This window comes from Pleurodeles waltl, chromosome 6, assembly GCF_031143425.1.
Source record: "Pleurodeles waltl isolate 20211129_DDA chromosome 6, aPleWal1.hap1.20221129, whole genome shotgun sequence".
NCBI classification, from domain to species: Eukaryota; Metazoa; Chordata; class Amphibia; order Caudata; family Salamandridae; genus Pleurodeles; species Pleurodeles waltl.
The window spans coordinates 1,671,537,013-1,671,559,677 of record NC_090445.1 but is presented as its reverse complement, the minus strand read 5'-3'; the positions used below and the strand labels follow the sequence as shown (position 1 = coordinate 1,671,559,677).

Sequence of the window (22,665 nt, the reverse complement as noted above, 5' to 3'; positions counted from 1 at the left end):
AAGTCAAAGAAGGGTATAGTCAATCGTCCAGTGTCAAATAAAGGTTCTCAACAATATTATGTCAAACATTAAACCAGTCAACAGTCCAATGCCAAAGAAAGGCACAATGACTCAACATGCAGCCCCCATCGACAACAATTAAGAATTCAGTGTCCGAGCATGAGATTTTACTGTTCACTTTCAAAAGAGGGCACAACCATACACTGTCAGACTACTAAATAGGCAGCAATCCAGTGTGAAGAAAAGCCAGAGTTGACAGTCCTTTATTTCAGTGGGTCCATGAAAACTTTATTACTTTAAGTGCTCAAGCACAGTGGCTACAAAGTACTTTCTTGGCAAACTTAATTATTGCACAGCTAATTGGCTATAGCAGAAGGCAGCCATTGTAAATGTCTCTTGCAGGTTAAAACCGTTCTGGCAGGGAGTGAAGGCACAGGGGTGGCTGAATGTCCCAAGGTGTACGACTAGAATTCAAGACCGGCCATGGCCCTCTCCAGAGGGTCAACTGACCAGAAATCATCCTCCCAGCCAAGGAACCAGCCCGTGAAGGTAGGAGGCTCGAAGCCCTGTTTGACCACGGAGATGGGAGTCCGCTTATCTCTGTTGGCAGGGTCGGTTTCGATGTACTTGGAAGCTTTAGACACAAGAGATAAATAAAAAGTTAATTGTTAACTAGTGAAAAAAAGTAAGTATCTAGAGCACCAGAACAGTCGATAAATTGACACACCTATTAAGTGGATGGCATTTCTTAAGGTTAACCGTTAACTGACCATGGCAAGTAGGCATCATTTGAAACATCATACGCGCTTGCAATGAACGCTCCTGGTCATCCTCTTATACAGTATGATACAAAGTGCCCCAGGGGCCCATCAGCCATTTGGACCTACGTCTGGCATCCCTAGGACACAATTACAGAAGGGGAGGAAGACTATTACATGAGCTGTCTCCAGGCAGGTGCCTTATTTCACGGGGGGTGGGGGAAGGGGGCCTCCCTGTTCCATTTAAATGGGAGACCGAGTTGCTCCTCAGTTAAAAAAAAAAAAAGAAAAGTGGATCTGTCTTTTAAAAGGTGGTCTGCTGTTCACCAATGCACTGTTCCTAGTGCAGGCACGCGCTCGAACCTCCACTGGACATAGCACATTGGATGTAATAGGATGCACTGTCCCATCCGGTTACAGGTGGGCCATGGAGCACAGTGGGACAGTGTACCCCGTTTCTAATACAGCACCTTGTTTCCTTAGCACAGCACAACAGAAGACTCTTTCAAGGAGCAAATACTGTTTGTATAGTTAGGTGTGGGTCTTTTTTTTTTTTACCACCAGTCATCTGAAAAGTAAGAACGAAGCCTTAAGTTAGAGATATCAGTTCCTAACTATACTTTTTATGGTGCACAAGGGCTTCTGCCGTGCAAACACCCATAAAGTTGAGGATAAAACATTTTTGCTCGAATTGGAGAGAAGTAAGTTTAGTAACAATTCAGAGATACTTCGAAATCCTTCGTGCTGCCCCTCTGGAAATACCCCAGGGGATCGTGTGTGTGATGCGCACTCCCACCAGAGCAACCCATGCAGCGCAGGGCTGACCTGTGTCCAGTAGCGAAGAACAAGTCCATTGCTTTCTGGATCAATATTTGTGGTGGATACTTCGGCAGATTCTCACCTCTTGGTTTGTCCACCAAGTGCATGCAGAAAGTGGGGCTCGCTCTCCTGGATGGAGAGTCGTACCTCGGCTCTGGGATCCATCTCAGAAAGGACATCAGAAAGCCACGTAAGGTGACAGTCTGGTCATTGTTTCCCCCTACTTTTGCTTCATCCTCAAGAAGGTGAGAAGTCTGATGAAACTGGACATATTACAGAGACCAAAAGTAACTTGGGACCCGAGTAACAGCCGCGTGCCACTCCTGCAGAAAGGGAGGTTGGGGAGTGCTTTAAAATGTGCAAGTACGGTAGTCACCAGAAACAGTATTGCCAAAAGGTAGCTTGTTTTTCCAATGAATACTTGAACCTGCAGATTCCGAGCCTCTTGAAGCCGTACCTTCCAAAAGGGAGGGTTGATTGTCAAACCAAAAATCCTGCAACACAGTTTTGGTAAAATGGCGACCGCTGCGAGCTTCAGAATCAAGATACGTGGTAATGTAGGCCGAACCCACATTGCAACACCGCAAATATCAAACACAAGCACACCCTGACCCTTTGTCCAAGGACTTCAGCCAACTCCGCCTTCGAAAGGGGATAGTATATCTTGATGCTTAAGACAACCCAACAGGAAATTGTCCATTTGTCGGCCACTATGTCCTAGTTTGGGCCAGCATCACTGAGGAAAGGTTGGTTATCCACTTGAAACTCACTGGTTCCATCAATATTAAAACGGAGCCCTATGAGGGTTCAGAGGGTGCAACTTCTCTGCCTTGTCGGAATGAGGAGGTGGTAGGAAGTCAACAAGGTTTTCGATTGGCCCACATGAAGCTAACATGGCTCCTCTGTGGAGAAAGGAAGCACTAGACGATGGGACCAATTTGGTCTGGAGACAATGAAGCAAAAGGAGGCTGAACAGGTCGATAACATTTCTAGCCAATGTAAAAAGCTATTAGAACACCAAATTTTAAAACAGGGTCGCAATGTTAAACAGAGCATTAGTTCAATCTGTGAACACATGTGGTACGTGAACACCAGATCATGATCCCATTGTGGTGCCACAAACTGTTACAAGAGGAAATAGTGAGTCATATCCTTCAAAAACTGCATAGGAACAGGAGACTTAGACAGGGACAGTTTATCCAGCAAAGAAAAGTTCAAAAAGCAAACAAGTATCCTTTAACAGTACCCAGAGTAAATCCTTATCAGGCAAGCAACAGTGCAAAGTACAACACATTCTGACAAATGCACTGCTTCAGCACACCAAGCAACAAAACGGGACCACAAATTCAAGGGGCAATGGGAAAGACCAGATCAGGTCGACCACCTCTGCAGGTAGGTTTAAAGAGCTCAGGTTGCACTCTGCTCAAGCTCCAAGCATGAAGGCAGAAACTGTGGAGGCTCTGATGCAGATCCTGCAGCTCCATTGAGAGTAGATTCACCCAGAGGGAATCAGAAGAGAAGGGGATGCCTAGATGAACCAGCTCTGAATATCACACAATCCATGGCCCGTCAGGTGCGATCAAGTTCACATGCAAACATCCTGGTGGAACTACTGAGGAACCGGACGAATCCGTGGGATGGGACGACACATTCAGGCAGGGTTTCCGGACAACATGAGCCCAAGCCCAAAAAAACCTTACTAGCACTTCCAGGCAAAGGCCCACATTACTCTGTTTGCATACCAAATGCAGCTGTCTTGTCCTTCAGAAAATGAACTGAAAGACTATGGATGGAAGACAAGAATGCCTTGTGTCGGGTTGATCATCTGAAGCTCGAGTATATGGATATGGAGTTTCTGTTCATTGGGGAGGCCACAAGCATCTGATTTTCAATGCCTCAAGATGACCACCCAACCAAAGCGAGGATGTATCACCCACCACTGTGGCCACTGCAGCTGAAGGACAGAGGGGCTTCCCACAAATAAGGTGGTCCGTCATCAACCAAGACTACTGTTCTCAAGCTGTTCTGTGGAAATCTAAATATTGCCCAGCAGGACTCCCTAGTGCTGGGCACACAAAGTGGGGGCCCCACTGAATTGCACAGGGCCAACCAGCAAGATGCATAAAGCAACCTTACGGAGAAGATATTGGACTGTCAATGCCGTAAGAGAAGCTCACTCCTAAAATATTCTATAGAGAGAGGAAGAGAGGCAAAGAAAGGAGGACATAGGGGAGAGGGGGAAGAGGCGGAGAAAGTGGGAGTGAAGGGGGAGAGAGCCCCCAGCACCACAGAAGCTGCAGGGGGCTTTGTTACACCACTGAGTTCAGCAACCCTCTGATAAAGAGGAAGCAATAGGAGAGCCAGAGGTAAGAGTTGGTGAAGCTGATAGAGAACCAAAGGTCAAAGACCAAGGAGATTCTGGATTGCAGATCGGCTACCCGCTGTGGCAAGCCTGCCTTCAGGAGCCCACCATCAAGGTATAGGAATACCAATTCCCCGTCCTGCAAAGGTGCTCCGCAACCACCATTTCACCTTTATGAAGGCCCTTGAGTCTTCATAAAGGTGTCTGTTAACCCAAAAGTAAGGACCACAAATCGATGGGGGTGGAGCCCACTATAGCATGCAGGCACCTCCTGTGCAACTGCAGGACTGGTATATAAAACTACGCATCTTGCTATAAATACCAATTGTAGGAAGTTGGCTCTGTATGGGCTATTTCAAAGTAAGGAATAGCATGCACAGAGTCCAAGGGTTCCCCTTAGAGGTAAAATAGTGGTAAAAATAGATAATACTAATGCTCTATTTTGTGGTAGTGTGGTCGAGCAGTAGGCTTATCCAAGGAGTAGTGTTAAGCATTTGTTGTACATACACAGACAATAAATGAGGTACACACACTCGGAGACAAATCCAGCCAATAGGTTTTGTTATAGAAAAATATCTTTTCTTAGTTTATTTTAAGAACCACAGGTTCAAATTTAACATGTAATATCTTGTTTGAAAGGTATTGCAGGTAAGTACATTAGGAACTTTGAATCATTTCAATTGCATGTATACTTTTCAAGTTATTGACAAATAGCTACTTTAAAAGTGGACAGTGCAATTTTCACAGTTCCTGGGGGAGGTAAGTTTTGGTTAGTTTTACCAGGTAAGTACGACACTTACAGGGTTCAGTTCTTGGTCCAAGGTAGCCCACCGTTGGGGGTTCAGAGCAACCCCAAAGTCACCACACCAGCAGCTCAGGGCCGGTCAGGTGCAGAGTTCAAAGTGGTGCCCAAAACACATAGGCTAGAATGGAGAGAAGGGGGTGCCCCGGTTCCGGTCTGCTTGCAGGTAAGTACCCGCGTCTTCGGAGGGCAGACCAGGGGGGTTTTGTAGGGCACCGGGGGGGACACAAGCCCACACAGAAATTTCACCCTCAGCGGCGCGGGGGCGGCCGGGTGCAGTGTAGAAACAAGCGTCGGGTTCGCAATGTTAGTCTATGAGAGATCTCGGGATCTCTTCAGCGCTGCAGGCAGGCAAGGGGGGGGTTCCTCGGGGAAACCTCCACTTGGGCAAGGGAGAGGGACTCCTGGGGGTCACTTCTCCAGTGAAAGTTCGTACCTTCAGGTCCTGGGGGCTGCGGGTGCAGGGTCTTTTCCAGGCGTCGGGACTTAGGTCTCAGGGAGTCGCGGTCAGGGGAAGCCTCGGGATTCCCTCTGCAGGCGGCGCTGTGGGGGCTCAGGGGGGACAGGTTTTGGTACTCAGTCGTAGAGTAGTCCGGGGGTCCTCCCTGAGGTGTTGGTTCTCCACCAGCCGAGTCGGGGTCGCCGGGTGCAGTGTTGCAAGTCTCACGCTTCTTGCGGGGAGATTGCAGGGTCTTTAAAGCTGCTCCTTGAAACAAAGTTGCAGTCTTTTTGGAGCAGGTCCGCTGTCCTCGGGAGTTTCTTGTCTTTTTCGAAGCCGGGCAGTCCTCAGAGGATTCAGAGGTCGCTGGTCCCTTGGAAGGCGTCGCTGGAGCAGAGTTCTTTGGAAGGCAGGAGACAGGCCGGTGAGTTTCTGGAGCCAAGGCAGTTGTCGTCTTCTGGTCTTCCTCTGCAGGGGTTTTCAGCTAGGCAGTCCTTCTTGTAGTTTCAGGAATCTAATTTTCTAGGGTTCAGGGTAGCCCTTAAATACTAAATTTAAGGGCGTGTTTAGGTCTGGGGGGTTAGTAGCCAATGGCTACTAGCCCTGAGGGTGGGTACACCCTCTTTGTGCCTCCTCCCAAGGGGAGGGGGTCACAATCCTAACCCTATTGGGGGAATCCTCCATCTGCAAGATGGAGGATTTCTAAAAGTCAGTCACCTCAGCTCAGGACACCTTAGGGGCTGTCCTGACTGGTCAGTGACTCCTCCTTGTTGCTTTCTTTGTTTCCTCCAGCCTTGCCGCCAAAAGTGGGGGCCGTGGCCGGAGGGGGCGGGCAACTCCGCTAAACTGGAGTGCCCTGCTGGGCTGTGACAAAGGGGTGAGCCTTTGAGGCTCACCGCCAGGTGTCACAGCTCCTGCCTGGGGGAGGTGTTAGCATCTCCACCCAGTGCAGGCTTTGTTACTGGCCTCAGAGTGACTAAGGCACTCTCCCCATGGGGCCAGCAACATGTCTCTAGTGTGGCAGGCTGCTGGAACCAGTCAGCCTACACAGATAGTCGGATAGGTTTCAGGGGGCACCTCTAAGGTGCCCTCTGTGGTGTGTTTTACAATAAAATGTACACTGGCATCAGTGTGCATTTATTGTGCTGAGAAGTTTGATACCAAACATCCCAGTTTTCAGTGTAGCCATTATGGTGCTGTGGAGTTCGTGTTTGACAGACTCCCAGACCATATACTCTTATGGCTACCCTGCACTTACAATGTCTAAGGTTTTGTTTAGACACTGTAGGGGTACCATGCTCATGCACTGGTACCCTCACCTATGGTATAGTGCACCCTGCCTTAGGGCTGTAAGGCCTGCTAGAGGGGTGTCTTACCTATACTGCATAGGCAGTGAGAGGCTGGCATGGCACCCTGAGGGGAGTGCCATGTCGACTTACTCGTTTTGTTCTCACTAGCACACACAAGCTGGCAAGCAGTGTGTCTGTGCTGAGTGAGAGGTCTCCAGGGTGGCATAAGACATGCTGCAGCCCTTAGAGACCTTCCTTGGCATCAGGGCCCTTGGTACTAGGAGTACCAGTTACAAGGGACTTATCTGGATGCCAGGGTCTGCCAATTGAGGATACAAAAGTACAGGTTAGGGAAAGAACACTGGTGCTGGGGCCTGGTTAGCAGGCCACAGCACACTTTCAATTGTAAACATAGCATCAGCAAAGGCAAAAAGTCAGGGGGCAACCATGCCAAGGAGGCATTTCCTTACACAACCCCCCCCCCCCAAACGAAAGAGGATGAGACTAACCTTTCCCAAGAGAGTCTTCATTTTCTAAGTGGAAGAACCTGGAAAGGCCATCTGCATTGGCATGGGCAGTCCCAGGTCTGTGTTCCACTATAAAGTCCATTCCCTGTAGGGAGATGGACCACCTCAACAGTTTAGGATTTTCACCTTTCATTTGCATCAGCCATTTGAGAGGTCTGTGGTCAGTTTGAACTAGGAAGTGAGTCCCAAAGAGGTATGGTCTCAGCTTCTTCAGGGACCAAACCACAGCAAAGGCCTCCCTCTCAATGGCACTCCAACGCTGCTCCCTGGGGAGTAACCTCCTGCTAATGAAAGCAACAGGCTGGTCAAGGCCATCATTTGTTTGGGACAAAACTGCCCCTATCCCATGTTCAGAGGCATCTGTCTGCACAATGAACTGCTTAGAATAATCTGGAGCTTTTAGAACTGGTGCTGAGCACATTGCTTGTTTCAGGGTGTCAAAGGCCTGTTGGCATTCCACAGTCCAGTTCACTTTCTTGGGCATTTTCTTGGAGGTGAGTTCAGTGAGGGCTGTCACAATGGATTCATATCCCTTCACAAACCTCCTGTAATACCCAGTCAAGCCAAGGAATGCCCTGACTTGAGTCTGGGTTTTTGGAGCTACCCAGTCCAGAATAGTCTGGATCTTGGGTTGGAGTGGCTGAACTTGGCCTCCACCTACAAGGTGGCCCAAGTAAACCACAGTTCCCTGCCCTATCTGGCATTTGGATGCCTTGATAGAGAGGCCTGCAGATTGCAGAGCCTTCAAAACCTTCTTCAGGTGGACCAGGTGATCCTGCCAGGTGGAGCTAAAGACAGCAATATCATCAAGATAAGCTGTGCTAAAGGACTCCAAACCAGCAAAGACGTGATTCACCAACCTTTGGAAGGTGGCAGGGGCATTCTTTAAACCAAAGGGCATAACAGTAAACTGATAATGCCCATCAGGTGTGGAGAATGCTGTTTTCTCTTTTGCTCCAGGTGCCATTTTTATTTGCCAGTACCCTGCTGTCAAGTCAAAGGTACTTAGGAATTTGGCAGCACCTAATTTATCTATGAGCTCATCAGCTCTAGGAATTGGATGAGCATCTGTCTTGGTGACAGAATTGAGCCCTCTGTAGTCCACACAAAACCTCATCTCTTTCTTTCCATCTTTGGTGTGAGGTTTGGGGACTAAGACCACTGGGCTAGCCCAGGGGCTGTCAGAGCGCTCAATTACTCCCAATTCCAGCATCTTGTGGACTTCCACCTTGATGCTTTCCTTAACATGGTCAGACTGTCTAAAGATTTTGTTTTTGACAGGCATGCTGTCTCCTGTGTCCACATCATGGGTACACAGGTGTGTCTGACCAGGGGTTAAGGAGAAGAGTTCAGGAAACTGTTGTAGGACTCTCCTACAATCAGCTTGCTGTTGGCCAGAGAGGGTGTCTGAGTAGATCACTCCATCTACTGAGCCATCTTTTGGGTCTGATGACAGAAGATCAGGGAGAGGTTCACTCTCTGCCTCCTGATCCTCATCTGTTACCATCAACAGATTAACATCAGCCCTGTCATGGAAGAGCTTAAGGCGGTTTACATGGATCACCCTCTTGGGGCTCCTGCTTGTGCCCAGGTCCACCAGGTAGGTGACCTGACTCTTCCTTTCAAGTACTGGGTAAGGGCCACTCCATTTGTCCTGGAGTGCCCTGGGAGCCACAGGCTCCAGAACCCAGACTTTCTGCCCTGGTTGGAACTCAACCATTGCAGCCTTTTGGTCATACCAAAACTTCTGGAGCTGTTGGCTGGCCTCAAGGTTTTTGGTTGCCTTTTCCATGTACTCTGCCATTCTAGAGCGAAGGCCAAGTACATAGTCCACTATGTCTTGTTTAGGCTCATGAAGAGGTCTCTCCCAGCCTTCTTTAACAAGAGCAAGTGGTCCCCTTACAGGGTGACCAAACAGAAGTTCAAAGGGTGAGAACCCTACTCCTTTCTGTGGCACCTCTCTGTAAGCGAAAAGCAGACATGGCAAGAGGACATCCCATCTCCTTTTGAGCTTTTCTGGGAGCCCCATGATCATGCCTTTTAATGTCTTGTTGAATCTCTCAACTAAGCCATTAGTCTGTGGATGGTATGGTGTAGTGAATTTGTAAGTCACTCCACACTCATTCCACATGTGTTTTAGGTATGCTGACATGAAGTTGGTACCTCTGTCAGACACCACCTCCTTAGGGAAACCCACTCTGGTAAAGATACCAATGAGGGCCTTGGCTACTGCAGGGGCAGTAGTTGACCTAAGGGGAATAGCTTCAGGATACCTAGTAGCATGATCCACTACTACTAGGATATACATATTTCCTGAGGCTGTGGGAGGTTCTAGTGGACCAACTATGTCCACACCCACTCTTTCAAAGGGGACCCCCACCACTGGAAGTGGAATGAGGGGGGCCTTTGGGTGCCCACCTGTCTTACCACTGGATTGACAGGTGGGGCAGGAGAGGCAAAACTCCTTAACCTTCTGGGACATGTTGGGCCAGTAGAAGTGGTTGACTAACCTCTCCCACGTCTTGGTTTGTCCCAAATGCCCAGCAAGGGGAATATCATGGGCTAAGGTCAGAATAAACTCTCTGAACGACTGAGGCACTACCACTCTCCTGGTGGCACCAGGTTTGGGGTCTCTGGCCTCAGTGTACAGGAGTCCATCTTCCCAATAGACCCTATGTGTTCCATTTTTCTTGCCCTTGGACTCTTCAGCAGCTTGCTGCCTAAGGCCTTCAAGAGAGGGACAGGTTTCTTGTCCCTTACACAGCTCCTCCCTTGAGGGTCCCCCTGGGCCCAAGAGCTCAACCCGATAAGGCTCAAGCTCCAAAGGCTCAGTTCCCTCAGAGGGCAGAACTTCTTCCTGAGAAGAGAGGTTCTCTTTTTCTGACTGTGTTGCAGTTGGTTTCCCAACTGACTTTCCTTTTCTCTTGGTAGGCTGGGCCTTTCTTCCAGACTCCAGCTCTACTTTTTCACCCTGTGCCTTGCATTGTGCTCTTGTTTTCACACACACCAGTTCAGGGATACCCAGCATGGCTGCATGGGTTTTTAGTTCTACCTCAGCCCATGCTGAGGACTCCAGGTCATTTCCAAGCAGACAGTCTACTGGGATGTTTGAGGAGACCACCACCTGTTTCAGGCCATTGACCCCTCCCCATTCTAAAGTTACCATTGCCATGGGATGTGCTTTAGTTTGATTGTCAGCATTGGTGACTGTATAAGTTTTTCCAGTCAGGTATTGGCCAGGGGAAACCAGTTTCTCTGTCACCATGGTGACACTGGCACCTGTATCCCTCAGGCCCTCTACACTTGTCCCATTAATAAAGAGCTGCTGCCTGTATTTTTTCATGTTAGGGGGCCAGGCAGCTAGTGTGGCTAAATCCACCCCACCCTCAGAGACTAGAGTAGCTTCAGTGTGGACCCGGATTTGCTCTGGGCACACTGTTGATCCCACTTGGAGACTGGCCATTCCAGTGTTACCTGGATTGGAGTTTGGAGTGGAACCTTTCTTGGGACAGTCCTTGTCTCCAGTTTGGTGTCCAGGCTGATTACAGCTACGACACCAGGCCTTTTTGGATCAAAGTTTTTACCCTTGTACCCAGGATTGTTTTGTGAAGAGGCTCTGGGCCCACCCTCCTGTGCAGGTTTTTGGGGGCCTGTAGAAGACTCTTTACTATTTTTATTTTTGGCTGTCTCACCACCTTTCCCCCGGGGAGGTTTTGTGACCCCTTTCTTTTGGTCACCCCCTGTGGAAGTTTTGGACACCCTAGTCTTGACCCAATGGTCCGCCTTCTTTCCCAATTCTTGGGGAGAAATTGGTCCTAGGTCTACCAGATGCTGATGCAGTTTATCATTGAAACAATTACTTAACAGGTGTTCTTTCACAAATAAATTGTACAGCCCATCATAATTACTTACACCACTGCCTTGAATCCAACCATCTAGTGTTTTCACTGAGTAGTCTACAAAGTCAACCCAGGTCTGGCTCGAGGATTTTTGAGCCCCCCTGAATCTAATCCTATACTCCTCAGTGGAGAATCCAAAGCCCTCAATCAGGTTACCCTTCATGAGGTCATAAGATTCTGCATCTTGTTTAGAGAGTGTGAGGAGTCTATCCCTACACTTTCCTGTGAACATTTCCCAAAGGAGAGCACCCCAGTGAGATTTGTTCACTTTCCTGGTTTCACAAGCCCTCTCAAAAGCTGTGAACCATTTGGTGATGTCATCACCATCTTCATATTTAGTTACAATCCCTTTAGGGATTTTCAACATGTCAGGAGAATCTCTGACCCTATTTATGTTGCTGCCACCATTGATGGGTCCTAGGCCCATCTCTTGTCTTTCCCTCTCTATGGCTAGGATCTGTCTTTCCAAAGCCAATCTTTTGGCCATCCTGGCTAACTGGATGTCCTCTTCACTGGAGTTATCCTCAGTGATTTCAGAGTTGTTGGACCCTCCTGTGAGGGAGCCAGCATCTCTGACTATTATTTGTGGAGTCAGGGCTTGAGTAGCCCTGCTCTCCCTAAGTAGGACTGGAGGGGGGGAATTTCCCTCCAAGTCACTATCTTCATCCTCTGAGTTGCCATGCTCAGAGGGGTTGGCCTTTTCAAACTCTGCCAAAAGCTCCTGGAGCTGTATTTTGGTAGGTTTGGTGCCCATTGTTATTTTCTTTAGTTTACAGAGTGACCTTAGCTCTCTCATCTGTAGATGGAGGTAAGGTGTGGTGTCGAGTTCCACCACAGCCACATCTGTGCTAGACATTTTGCTTCTAAAAGTTGGAATACTTTTTAAGAATCTAAAACTGGTTCTAGAATCTAATTCAAACTTTTACAAACTTTTAAACTCTAAAAGCAATGCTAAACAGGATCTAACACAAGGCCCTAGCAGGACTTAAGAATTTAGAAAACTTTTCAAATTGCAAAAATCAATTTCTAATGACAATTTTGGAATTTGTCGTGTGATCAGGTATTGGCTGAGTAGTCCAGCAAATGCAAAGTCTTGTACCCCACCGCTGATCCACCAATGTAGGAAGTTGGCTCTGTATGGGCTATTTCAAAGTAAGGAATAGCATGCACAGAGTCCAAGGGTTCCCCTTAGAGGTAAAATAGTGGTAAAAATAGATAATACTAATGCTCTATTTTGTGGTAGTGTGGTCGAGCAGTAGGCTTATCCAAGGAGTAGTGTTAAGCATTTGTTGTACATACACATAGACAATAAATGAGGTACACACACTCAGAGACAAATCCAGCCAATAGGTTTTGTTATAGAAAAATATCTTTTCTTAGTTTATTTTAAGAACCACAGGTTCAAATTTAACATGTAATATCTTGTTTGAAAGGTATTGCAGGTAAGTACATTAGGAACTTTGAATCATTTCAATTGCATGTATACTTTTCAAGTTATTGACAAATAGCTACTTTAAAAGTGGACACAGTGCAATTTTCACAGTTCCTGGGGGAGGTAAGTTTTGGTTAGTTTTACCAGGTAAGTACGACACTTACAGGGTTCAGTTCTTGGTCCAAGGTAGCCCACCGTTGGGGGTTCAGAGCAACCCCAAAGTCACCACACCAGCAGCTCAGGGCCGGTCAGGTGCAGAGTTCAAAGTGGTGCCCAAAACACATAGGCTAGAATGGAGAGAAGGGGGTGCCCCGGTTCCGGTCTGCTTGCAGGTAAGTACCCGCGTCTTCGGAGGGCAGACCAGGGGGGTTTTGTAGGGCACCGGGGGGGACACAAGCCCACACAGAAATTTCACCCTCAGCGGCGCGGGGGCGGCCGGGTGCAGTGTAGAAACAAGCGTCGGGTTCGCAATGTTAGTCTATGAGAGATCTCGGGATCTCTTCAGCGCTGCAGGCAGGCAAGGGGGGGGTTCCTCGGGGAAACCTCCACTTGGGCAAGGGAGAGGGACTCCTGGGGGTCACTTCTCCAGTGAAAGTTCGGTCCTTCAGGTCCTGGGGGCTGCGGGTGCAGGGTCTTTTCCAGGCGTCAGGACTTAGGTCTCAGGGAGTCGCGGTCAGGGGAAGCCTCGGGATTCCCTCTGCAGGCGGCGCTGTGGGGGCTCAGGGGGGACAGGTTTTGGTACTCACAGTCGTAGAGTAGTCCGGGGGTCCTCCCTGAGGTGTTGGTTCTCCACCAGCCGAGTCGGGGTCGCCGGGTGCAGTGTTGCAAGTCTCACGCTTCTTGCGGGGAGATTGCAGGGTCTTTAAAGCTGCTCCTTGAAACAAAGTTGCAGTCTTTTTGGAGCAGGTCCGCTGTCCTCGGGAGTTTCTTGTCTTTTTCGAAGCCGGGCAGTCCTCAGAGGATTCAGAGGTCGCTGGTCCCTTGGAAGGCGTCGCTGGAGCAGAGTTCTTTGGAAGGCAGGAGACAGGCCGGTGAGTTTCTGGAGCCAAGGCAGTGGTCGTCTTCTGGTCTTCCTCTGCAGGGGTTTTCAGCTAGGCAGTCCTTCTTCTTGTAGTTTCAGGAATCTAATTTTCTAGGGTTCAGGGTAGCCCTTAAATACTAAATTTAAGGGCGTGTTTAGGTCTGGGGGGTTAGTAGCCAATGGCTACTAGCCCTGAGGGTGGGTACACCCTCTTTGTGCCTCCTCCCAAGGGGAGGGGGTCACAATCCTAACCCTATTGGGGGAATCCTCCATCTGCAAGATGGAGGATTTCTAAAAGTCAGAGTCACCTCAGCTCAGGACACCTTAGGGGCTGTCCTGACTGGTCAGTGACTCCTCCTTGTTGCTTTCTTTGTTTCCTCCAGCCTTGCCGCCAAAAGTGGGGGCCGTGGCCGGAGGGGGCGGGCAACTCCACTAAGCTGGAGTGCCCTGCTGGGCTGTGACAAAGGGGTGAGCCTTTGAGGCTCACCGCCAGGTGTCACAGCTCCTGCCTGGGGGAGGTGTTAGCATCTCCACCCAGTGCAGGCTTTGTTACTGGCCTCAGAGTGACAAAGGCACTCTCCCCATGGGGCCAGCAACATGTCTCTAGTGTGGCAGGCTGCTGGAACCAGTCAGCCTACACAGATAGTCGGATAGGTTTCAGGGGGCACCTCTAAGGTGCCCTCTGTGGTGTGTTTTACAATAAAATGTACACTGGCATCAGTGTGCATTTATTGTGCTGAGAAGTTTGATACCAAACATCCCAGTTTTCAGTGTAGCCATTATGGTGCTGTGGAGTTCGTGTTTGACAGACTCCCAGACCATATACTCTTATGGCTACCCTGCACTTACAATGTCTAAGGTTTTGTTTAGACACTGTAGGGGTACCATGCTCATGCACTGGTACCCTCACCTATGGTATAGTGCACCCTGCCTTAGGGCTGTAAGGCCTGCTAGAGGGGTGTCTTACCTATACTGCATAGGCAGTGAGAGGCTGGCATGGCACCCTGAGGGGAGTGCCATGTCGACTTACTCGTTTTGTTCTCAATAGCACACACAAGCTGGCAAGCAGTGTGTCTGTGCTGAGTGAGAGGTCTCCAGGGTGGCATAAGACATGCTGCAGCCCTTAGAGACCTTCCTTGGCATCAGGGCCCTTGGTACTAGGAGTACCAGTTACAAGGGACTTATCTGGATGCCAGGGTCTGCCAATTGTGGATACAAAAGTACAGGTTAGGGAAAGAACACTGGTGCTGGGGCCTGGTTAGCAGGCCACAGCACACTTTCAATTGTAAACATAGCATCAGCAAAGGCAAAAAGTCAGGGGGCAACCATGCCAAGGAGGCATTTCCTTACACCAATCATTTTCAGTTCCAGAGCTAAGAGGACGTGTGCAAGGGAAAGCATCTTAAGATTCTCCTTGTAGAGGAATGCGTTCACCGCATCTCATTGTCAGTAATGAGTAGCATCCCTCCCCAATCTCATTCTCTGGAACCAACTATGGCTTTTTCTCATCAGAGCTAGGACCTCCTGCTTCAGAACACAAGCATGGTCATCAGACATAACAGAGGGTATGGAGGGGATGGGAGGAGACAAGTCATGCAAGGGCGTAGCCTGGACGGATGCTGTAGTTTATTGTGAAGGACCATCAGCATGACAAGAGAAAGGACCCAGCACCCCTCCCCCCCACCACCACCACACAGAACACGTGTTTACTCCAGGGCAGATTTAAGTAGTTTTGCATGGGGGAGGTGATGGCACATGGTAAAACAAGGAAAACTGCTGCCGACGTCCTCAGGCTTTTCGCAGCTGCAACATCAATTTGGACTACTACACATGCTGGGTGGGGCTAGTACTCAAAAAAAAAAAAAAAAAGACAGGCCTTTGGCATATCCTCTGAACTTGTGGCAATGCTGGTGAAACTGGTACATATGAGATGCCAACCACAAGGTGAGGACTGTGGTCCAACCTTGTTTCAAGTGCCTGAGGGATGACTACGTCTTCATAGAAAAAGCAAGCACTATAGGTATATTCACCTGAGGCCCCCTAAGAGCCCATGCATCATGCCACATAATCCAGTATGTTCAAGCCAAGGGTATTCTTGGCACATCTTGCCCTAATACAGCCACTACAAAATGATGCAAAGATGGTTGAGCAGGTTCAGAATAACTATTTGCATCATTTCCCATACATTATGGGACTAGTTGGACACAGGTCATGTTGCAATTGTGAAGCAAATGGCAAGCCTCTCCAAAGAAAGGAACATTTCCCACATAGCCTCATATATTCAACTATCTGGTAGGGAAGTAGTCCTGGTTCTTGGAGGAAGATTAACCCTGAACTGCAAACCTTCCAGGGAGTAGGAAGCCATCAAAAACTTTGGGTCCCCAAGCACTGAACCCCTGCTTCTGCCAGAGCAGAAGCTGGTTTGCTCCATATAGCTATGATGGGGAACAGTAATGCTTTGCTGAAAATCAGTAAGGGCTCGAAGCAGAAAAAGGAGACAGCAGAATTTCCAAGGACGGGTGCAGTCAATAAAAAGTGGTGGGGCAGTGTGGGGGCGAATAAAGAAAAGTAATACATAAGAGTACTTAGCTGCCACTGCCGGGTGTCACCTCTGTGCTCTTCTGCTCCTGGGCTGGTGCACATTGCACAGGCTCCCAGACTCCCTTTTGTCAAACCAGACGCTGCTCCTGTGCTATTAATATTAATATTATTACCCAGCATGAGAGAAGCACCGGGATTGGTCTGAGTGGGCTGGTTTGCCGCTGGGTCAGGGAGCTTGTGCCTATTCTTCCAGCCGGCTGCACAACACCAGCTCGGGTTGCAGAAATCTAAGTGCGTACCACTCCTCTTCCCTGCGGCTGTCCATCAGGATGGCCTCACCCTAAGAATGGTCCAGTTGAAAATAAAATAAAATAAATAACATTGTTTTATCATTTTATTTTTCATCTTTGCATCTTCTGGGTCTCAGCAGTGGTGCAACACTCCTCTGCCCCAAAGGCGGAGCCACCAGTGACCATTTCCATGCAGTGGTTAGCTGGGTTCTTTTCCTCCAGTAATGGCCACACAAGGACTGTTTTCTGACTTCTCTAGACAGCTGTGAATGATGCTACATCCTCACTGGGAGGCCCCCAATGAGCACTCCAGGTGCACATGAGCAAGGGGGAGCATCTAAGCCACTGACATTCGCCAAACAGTCACCACTGTCAAAATATTTTGTGGGGAGAAGATGGCTTGCCTTGCTGCAGTCATGGTAAACAATGATGTGCTTCTGAACGGGTCTTCATCAAAGCCAAAAAGCTCCGCCAACAGGAATCACAAGGCAAGGCACATAATGAGACTTACTCCATAACTGGGTCTTGCATCTTGATCTGACCAAAATGTTATTAGTTTTAAGTAAGTTTGTCAGACATTAAAGGATGCAGTCAAGGACAACCATTCTATCATGGCCAACTGCAATTTCACAAGGAAACCTTAGTATGTTTCGCCAATTCAATGTAATGGAACGGTAAACAAGATTTGATAGAAAGTCTTCGCTAATAAAACATTTAAAAGCCTACATGTATTTAAACTAGGTGTTTTACAACACAATGGTTTCAATAGTTGGGTCTTCCCTATTCTTTCAATAAGGCAAGGCAAAGTATTATATTCTAAAAGATCCGAATGCTTAGCAACAGGTTCACAAATTGTGTAGAAAAAGCTTCTCTTCTGGACAAACCTTTTTACAATATTACAGCTTAATGTAGAGCATACATCTGCACAGTGACTCTTTGGGCGGCCCATTGGCAGAGAGGAGGCAGGCAAGCTGCAGAGGGGGGGCATGGTGGAACCCAGCCAGCTATGCATGCCAGAGCAAGGTAGCACCCCAGACAGGTAAGCCAGATCAAGCGGTAAGGACTCCGCCAGCAAGCCAGAGCAACAAGGTCAGAGACAGAGGTCACATGGGCAAGAGAAAGATGGACAGGAAGGGTCAATCAAACAAAGTGGAAAGAGCAATAAAGAAAGGCAATAGGAGGCGGGAGGGATGATTGGATGGAAGAAAGGACAGTAGAGGATGGAAAAACTAAACTGGAAAAGTAGAGGAAGGAGGGGTGAAAGAACAGAAGGGACAAAAACAGGAAAGAAGGGGGAATAAAGATTTTGTTGGAAATATAGCAGTAAAAGGTGGGAGCAGGTATAGGAACTACAAAATATGAGTGGGAACAAAAGAAAGCTATGTAGAGATGAATGGGAAGCAGGCGAGAATAAGCTAGAGTGCAAGTCATGGGAGAATGTAAATAGAAAGTGAAGACAATTAGAGTGAGAAGTAAAAGGATTGAGGAAGGAAAAAGGAAGAGGAATCCCAAAAGATGAGGAATTGGAAAGGAGAGGCCAAGGATGACTGGAATGCAATGCAGAGAAAGATTGGGAGAAATGGAGAGAAAGGACAAGAGGGGCGATGGAAAAATCAACTTACCGGATGCAATGGCTTCCTTCTTCTCCACCTCCTGAGCATCTTTTCCAACCCAGACAAACACCTGATGAAACAAGAGTACATGGATGAGTCTGGAGACTGGCAATACTGAATGTACACCCAACAGTGAGTGAAATAAGTCCCAGTTATTATAAAACAGTAAATCCATAAGCAGTCCTGAGTGTCAAGAGACTGTTTAGTACATAAAGCCTGTGGCATATTTAATTGACTTTGGAATATATTTTATACTTGTGTTAGGAGCATGTTAGAAACTTCAGAGCAAGAACACCTATAGAAGGTTTACTTTTAAAATAAGAATGTATGCAGCGATGCCTTTATGCTGCCACAAACACTTGAGCACCAGCTTAAATGGTTGACAGTGACTTAAATAATGCAGTCACTAAAGTTTCTGCTATACACGTCCACCACTTTGGAAGAATCTGGCATGGCAGTATTCTCACCACTAGAGAGCTACATTACATGGCTCAGCTAAGACTAAATGCATGCCTTGGTGGCAGTGACCAACCTGGATCAGGCTGTTGCATGAAGTAGTGAGGTAAGGGGGGGTATTACACATCTAATACCCAGTAGATTTCCAAGGTATAGTCTTTCCTGACAATTGTTTTAGATAAGAAGTTACAATCCCCCACGTACTGATTATAGCATTAAAGATTGCCACTTTTGATCGTCAAATAGAGGGGCTTATTTTCTTAATCTAAGGATAACAGTAGCATTTTTTGCTATCTGAACCCATGTATGATGAGTCACAGCAAGGACACATCAAACAGAGGATGAAAACTATTATATCCAGCACTGGGATAATCAGATTAGAGGGCCATTGCCTGCTGATAATCCACTCAGATGCTGGTCCGACGACCAGTGAGTAAGAACAATTCACAAGCCAACACAGTGTGTGAATCACAGCAGAAGTATCAAGACTTAACATATTTACTTGCTTAGTGAGGAAAAAAAAAAAATTAGAATGCCTCAAAAAATAAGTGGCTATCTAAGATTTTGTCCCAGGCGCACCAGTGACTAAACTATTTTCCTTTTTACTTTTCGATATACCTTATCTGGTTAATTCTTTTATCTTTTAAGTTTAGGAGTGGTGTGGGTCTGATGTAACAAATTTGGGTTCTACATTCAACATAAATCGCAATTTGAGACTGATAAAAAGTGTAAGAGGTTTTGAAACACATGCTTATTCGTTTAACAAATATTTCAAAAGTATGTTGTGCTATACCATGGAAGTTTGACTGTTCATTTATGTAGACTATCTCCTAATGTGGGGGTGATTTAGACACAGTAATGCTGAATTCAAGTGCAGCCCAGGCACTTCGAACACTTGTTCTTGGTCACATAATTATAATCTTCGGTTAATGAACGACCAAGGGGAATGGATTAGACAAGGTTTTAGGATGGTACAGCCAGATACATTCATGCTTGACAAGCAATAATATCAAAAGTTCTGTTAGCACAAAGCTTGGTTTTGCTCCAAGGTAAAGTAATTACTTCTACTCTCTGCACCATCATACAATGATGCGTCCAGTCTTACTGGAACAGGCAAGGAGTTGCAGAGGATGTGCATTGGTGCAACACTAAGCTTTACCCATTGAAATTTGGAAAGTTTGGGTGCCAGGTTATGTTTTTTTGAGCACACCATGCTGTCTTTTTGAAGGCCAAATGGCTTTGCTGTTTTCACAAAAATATTGCACATTAATTGTAAGATCTTTCATTATGTTGCTTCAACACAGAGGGTTGCAATAGAAACAAATGAAAAACAAAACAGAATGTAAGCTCTCAAAAAAGAAAATTTGTCTGAGACTTGGGGCCCGATTTAGTTTTAGGCTGACGGGTTACTCCGTCAACGGTGACTGATATCCCGCCCGCCGAAATATAAATCCCATAGAAATAAGGGATTTATATTTCAGCGGACGGGATATCTTTCACCGTTGTGACAGAGTAATCCGTCCACCAAAATCTAAATTAGACCCTAGTATCACAACATCAAAAAGTAAAGATGCCATGCTACAAACACACAACATTGTGCTCAGTTAGATAAACCATCCCCCACCCTCTTCATCCACCAGACACTTCTGCTGCACAAATTTGTATGAATATTTATTAGGTGGACATATTTTTCATTCTTGTAGAACAGTCTACAGGATGTGTAGGCAAGTACATACCTGATCCCAAGTGTCAAGAAGCATGACGTCATCAGTGGCAAGATCATCTTGTGTGATTTCTCCGGGAACTTCTTCAATCTGAAACAAAAGAGGGAGCGGGTGATTAAAGAGATGAATAGATGCAAGCTTTTAACTCAGTCTACTTAGGTGTACCTCATTCACTAGCTCTTGGCCACCCATCTCCTGTGCCCCATTTAAGGTTTGGGGGCTGGTTAGCAAATAAAATGAGTGAAGGCGGCCCATTGTGGTTTTCCAAGCCTCACCTTGCAGGTCACATTTAAAGATGTGGCTGATGTTCTAGTCCTTTTCTGCAAAATGTACTTTTATCAAAAGGACAGGAACACCTCAGCAACAATGCACATTGCTGTACAGCATACCCCAAAGCAAGAGTTTGTTTTTGAAAAACCAAGGACGCTCGCATTCCTGGTCAGGAAAGGACATCAGAAGAACACCTGTACACACAGCGGGGTCTCCCAACTCTACAAAGGGGGCAACACTGCAGCGGCTGCTCTGACACAAAGGTGTTTCCGACAGAGGAGCTATATGATTTTCCAGTCTAAAACAAATCCGTCAGGTGATTTGGGGTGGGGGGGGGGGGGGGGGAAGATATTTATGCTTCTTAAAGTCGAAAGTGCAGACAGGGGAAAAAGTACAAACACCAAAAGGGCAAAGGGCCCACTCGCGCCCCCACCCGCCATGTCACCCAACGCTCTTCTTTTTATTCTTAAGATGCTTCGCTCTGAATCCTCCACTCAGCCCCAGGAAAGCAGTTGCCCTCTTCTGGCCACTCCTCAACTTCACTCAATGATCATTTACAGTTGGGGGGGGGGGGGGGAAGTTTGGTCGTCATCATATTTTACGAATCCCCTTCAAAGCATTTAGACCTTCAATAGTCAGTCTTCCTCCATTTAGGTTCTAACTGAGGGTCTTACTTCACGAGTCGAGTCCTTTTACTTATTTTTTTATTTTTATTTTAATAGAGTCGATATACCTGTGCATAGCTACAAACGGATCCAAAGCTTTTTCCTATGTTACCATTATGTTCTTGCACCGTTTAGCGGTACAAATGGTTCCTTCTTGCTACATCCGAGGAGGTGGTGAAGAAAGCCTGAACCCATGTATGATGAGTCACTGCATGGAAACTGCACACTGAGCATGAAAAACCTGTATCCGGCAGTGGGAGCTGCAGGTAAGGGGTCACTGCCTGCTGATAATCCACTCAGGTGCGTAATGACAACTTACACACCCGAACCACGTCACAAACCAACATAACGCACGTGAATCACTGCAGGAAGTATTGAGACCGAACATATTTACTTGCTTAGTGAGGGGAAAAAGAAATGCCTCAAAGAAAATAAAGGTGACTTTTCAGGATTTCCCTCTTTACATATGCCTTATCTCGTTAATTCCTCGGCTTTTTCAAACAAAGGAGTGGTGAGGTTCTCAGGTAACACATTTAGGTTCCTACATTCAAGAAAATAAATTACAATTCGTGACCAATAAAACGAGTAAAGGGTTTTGAAAGAGATTCTTATTATAAATTTGACAATTATTTCAAAACTGTAAAGTGCTGTTTCATGGAGCTTTGACTGTTCATTTATGTAGATAATGTCCTGATTAAAGGGCGAGAGATGTGTGATTTAGACCCAGGAATTCTGAATTATAAATGCAGCCCAGACACTTAAAACATTTGATCTTATCCACATAATGATCAGCTTGGGTTCATCAACAACCGAGTGGAATGGATTAATCAAGGTTTTAGGATGGTGCAGCCAGATATATACGTCTGGCAAGGAATGATATCAAAAACTTAGCACAATCATTTTTATTCTCTGAACCAACGTACAATGAAGCGTCCAGTCTTATTGGAACAGGCGAAGAGCCGCAGAGGATGGGCATGGAGTCTGTTCTTCAGTCGGGAAGATGTGCGATAAGCGGCTTTTCCACCGAGAGCTTCCCAGAAATCATCTGCAAAGCAATACAAACATTTATATAAAAAAAAAAAATTAAAAAAAATTAAAAAAAAATTAAAAAAACCATCCACACAAGTTGAATAGTCTAAAGTTTTATATTTAGCCTGTGTAGACCACACAAATTCAACAAACTTTTCCGTGGTTAAACAATATCAGATTTATAGATTTTTATAAGCAGTTCAGAGCTGATAAAAAAAATCTTTTAGGCAACTTAATGGAGAGGCATCTTGGCAACAAGGAACAAGTCCAATGCCCAAGATGGACTTATTTTAAACGCTAACGTTTACTGAAAGAATGAAATAATATTTTATTTTTCATCCCAAGTTTGACAATCTTTTAAACAGATATCTTTCGTAGATTTGCTTTTTATATTTGAAAGCATGACTCTTGGCTTCAGTGACAATGCTGGAGGTTCAGCAGCATTACTGCTGCATGTTAAACACTGACAGACCTAATTAGGACCTTAAATACGGAATAAATCATGCATCTTGCAACACACGGATTACTAGAACAGTGCAATTACAGGCTCATAGCCTAAGCCCGTGATTGGCACCGTTGAGCATCTGGTAAATATTCCTTTCTTTGTTTGAAACAGTCAATTTCTTTTTCTGTCTCGCATAACCAATACCGGAAGGTAACTGTACGCTTTCAAATGCTTGTCAGTGCTTCTGTGGCTTAAACTTTGGACATCTGTGCTCTGTTCAAAGT

At 46.6% G+C, this 22,665-nt stretch overlaps 1 protein-coding gene across 1 annotated transcript in view; it reads right to left on the bottom strand.

Moving 5' to 3' along the window:
* Nucleotides 1–247: 247 nt before the first annotated feature.
* Nucleotides 248–22,665, bottom strand: part of GSN (gelsolin) — a 148,822-nt gene continuing 126,404 nt past the window's right edge. The window contains 4 exon segments of the mRNA XM_069241661.1: nt 248–634; nt 17,802–17,862; nt 19,985–20,062; nt 21,831–21,952. Of these exon segments, the coding sequence (XP_069097762.1) occupies nt 465–634; nt 17,802–17,862; nt 19,985–20,062; nt 21,831–21,952 (431 nt within the window). The 3' untranslated portion in view covers nt 248–464.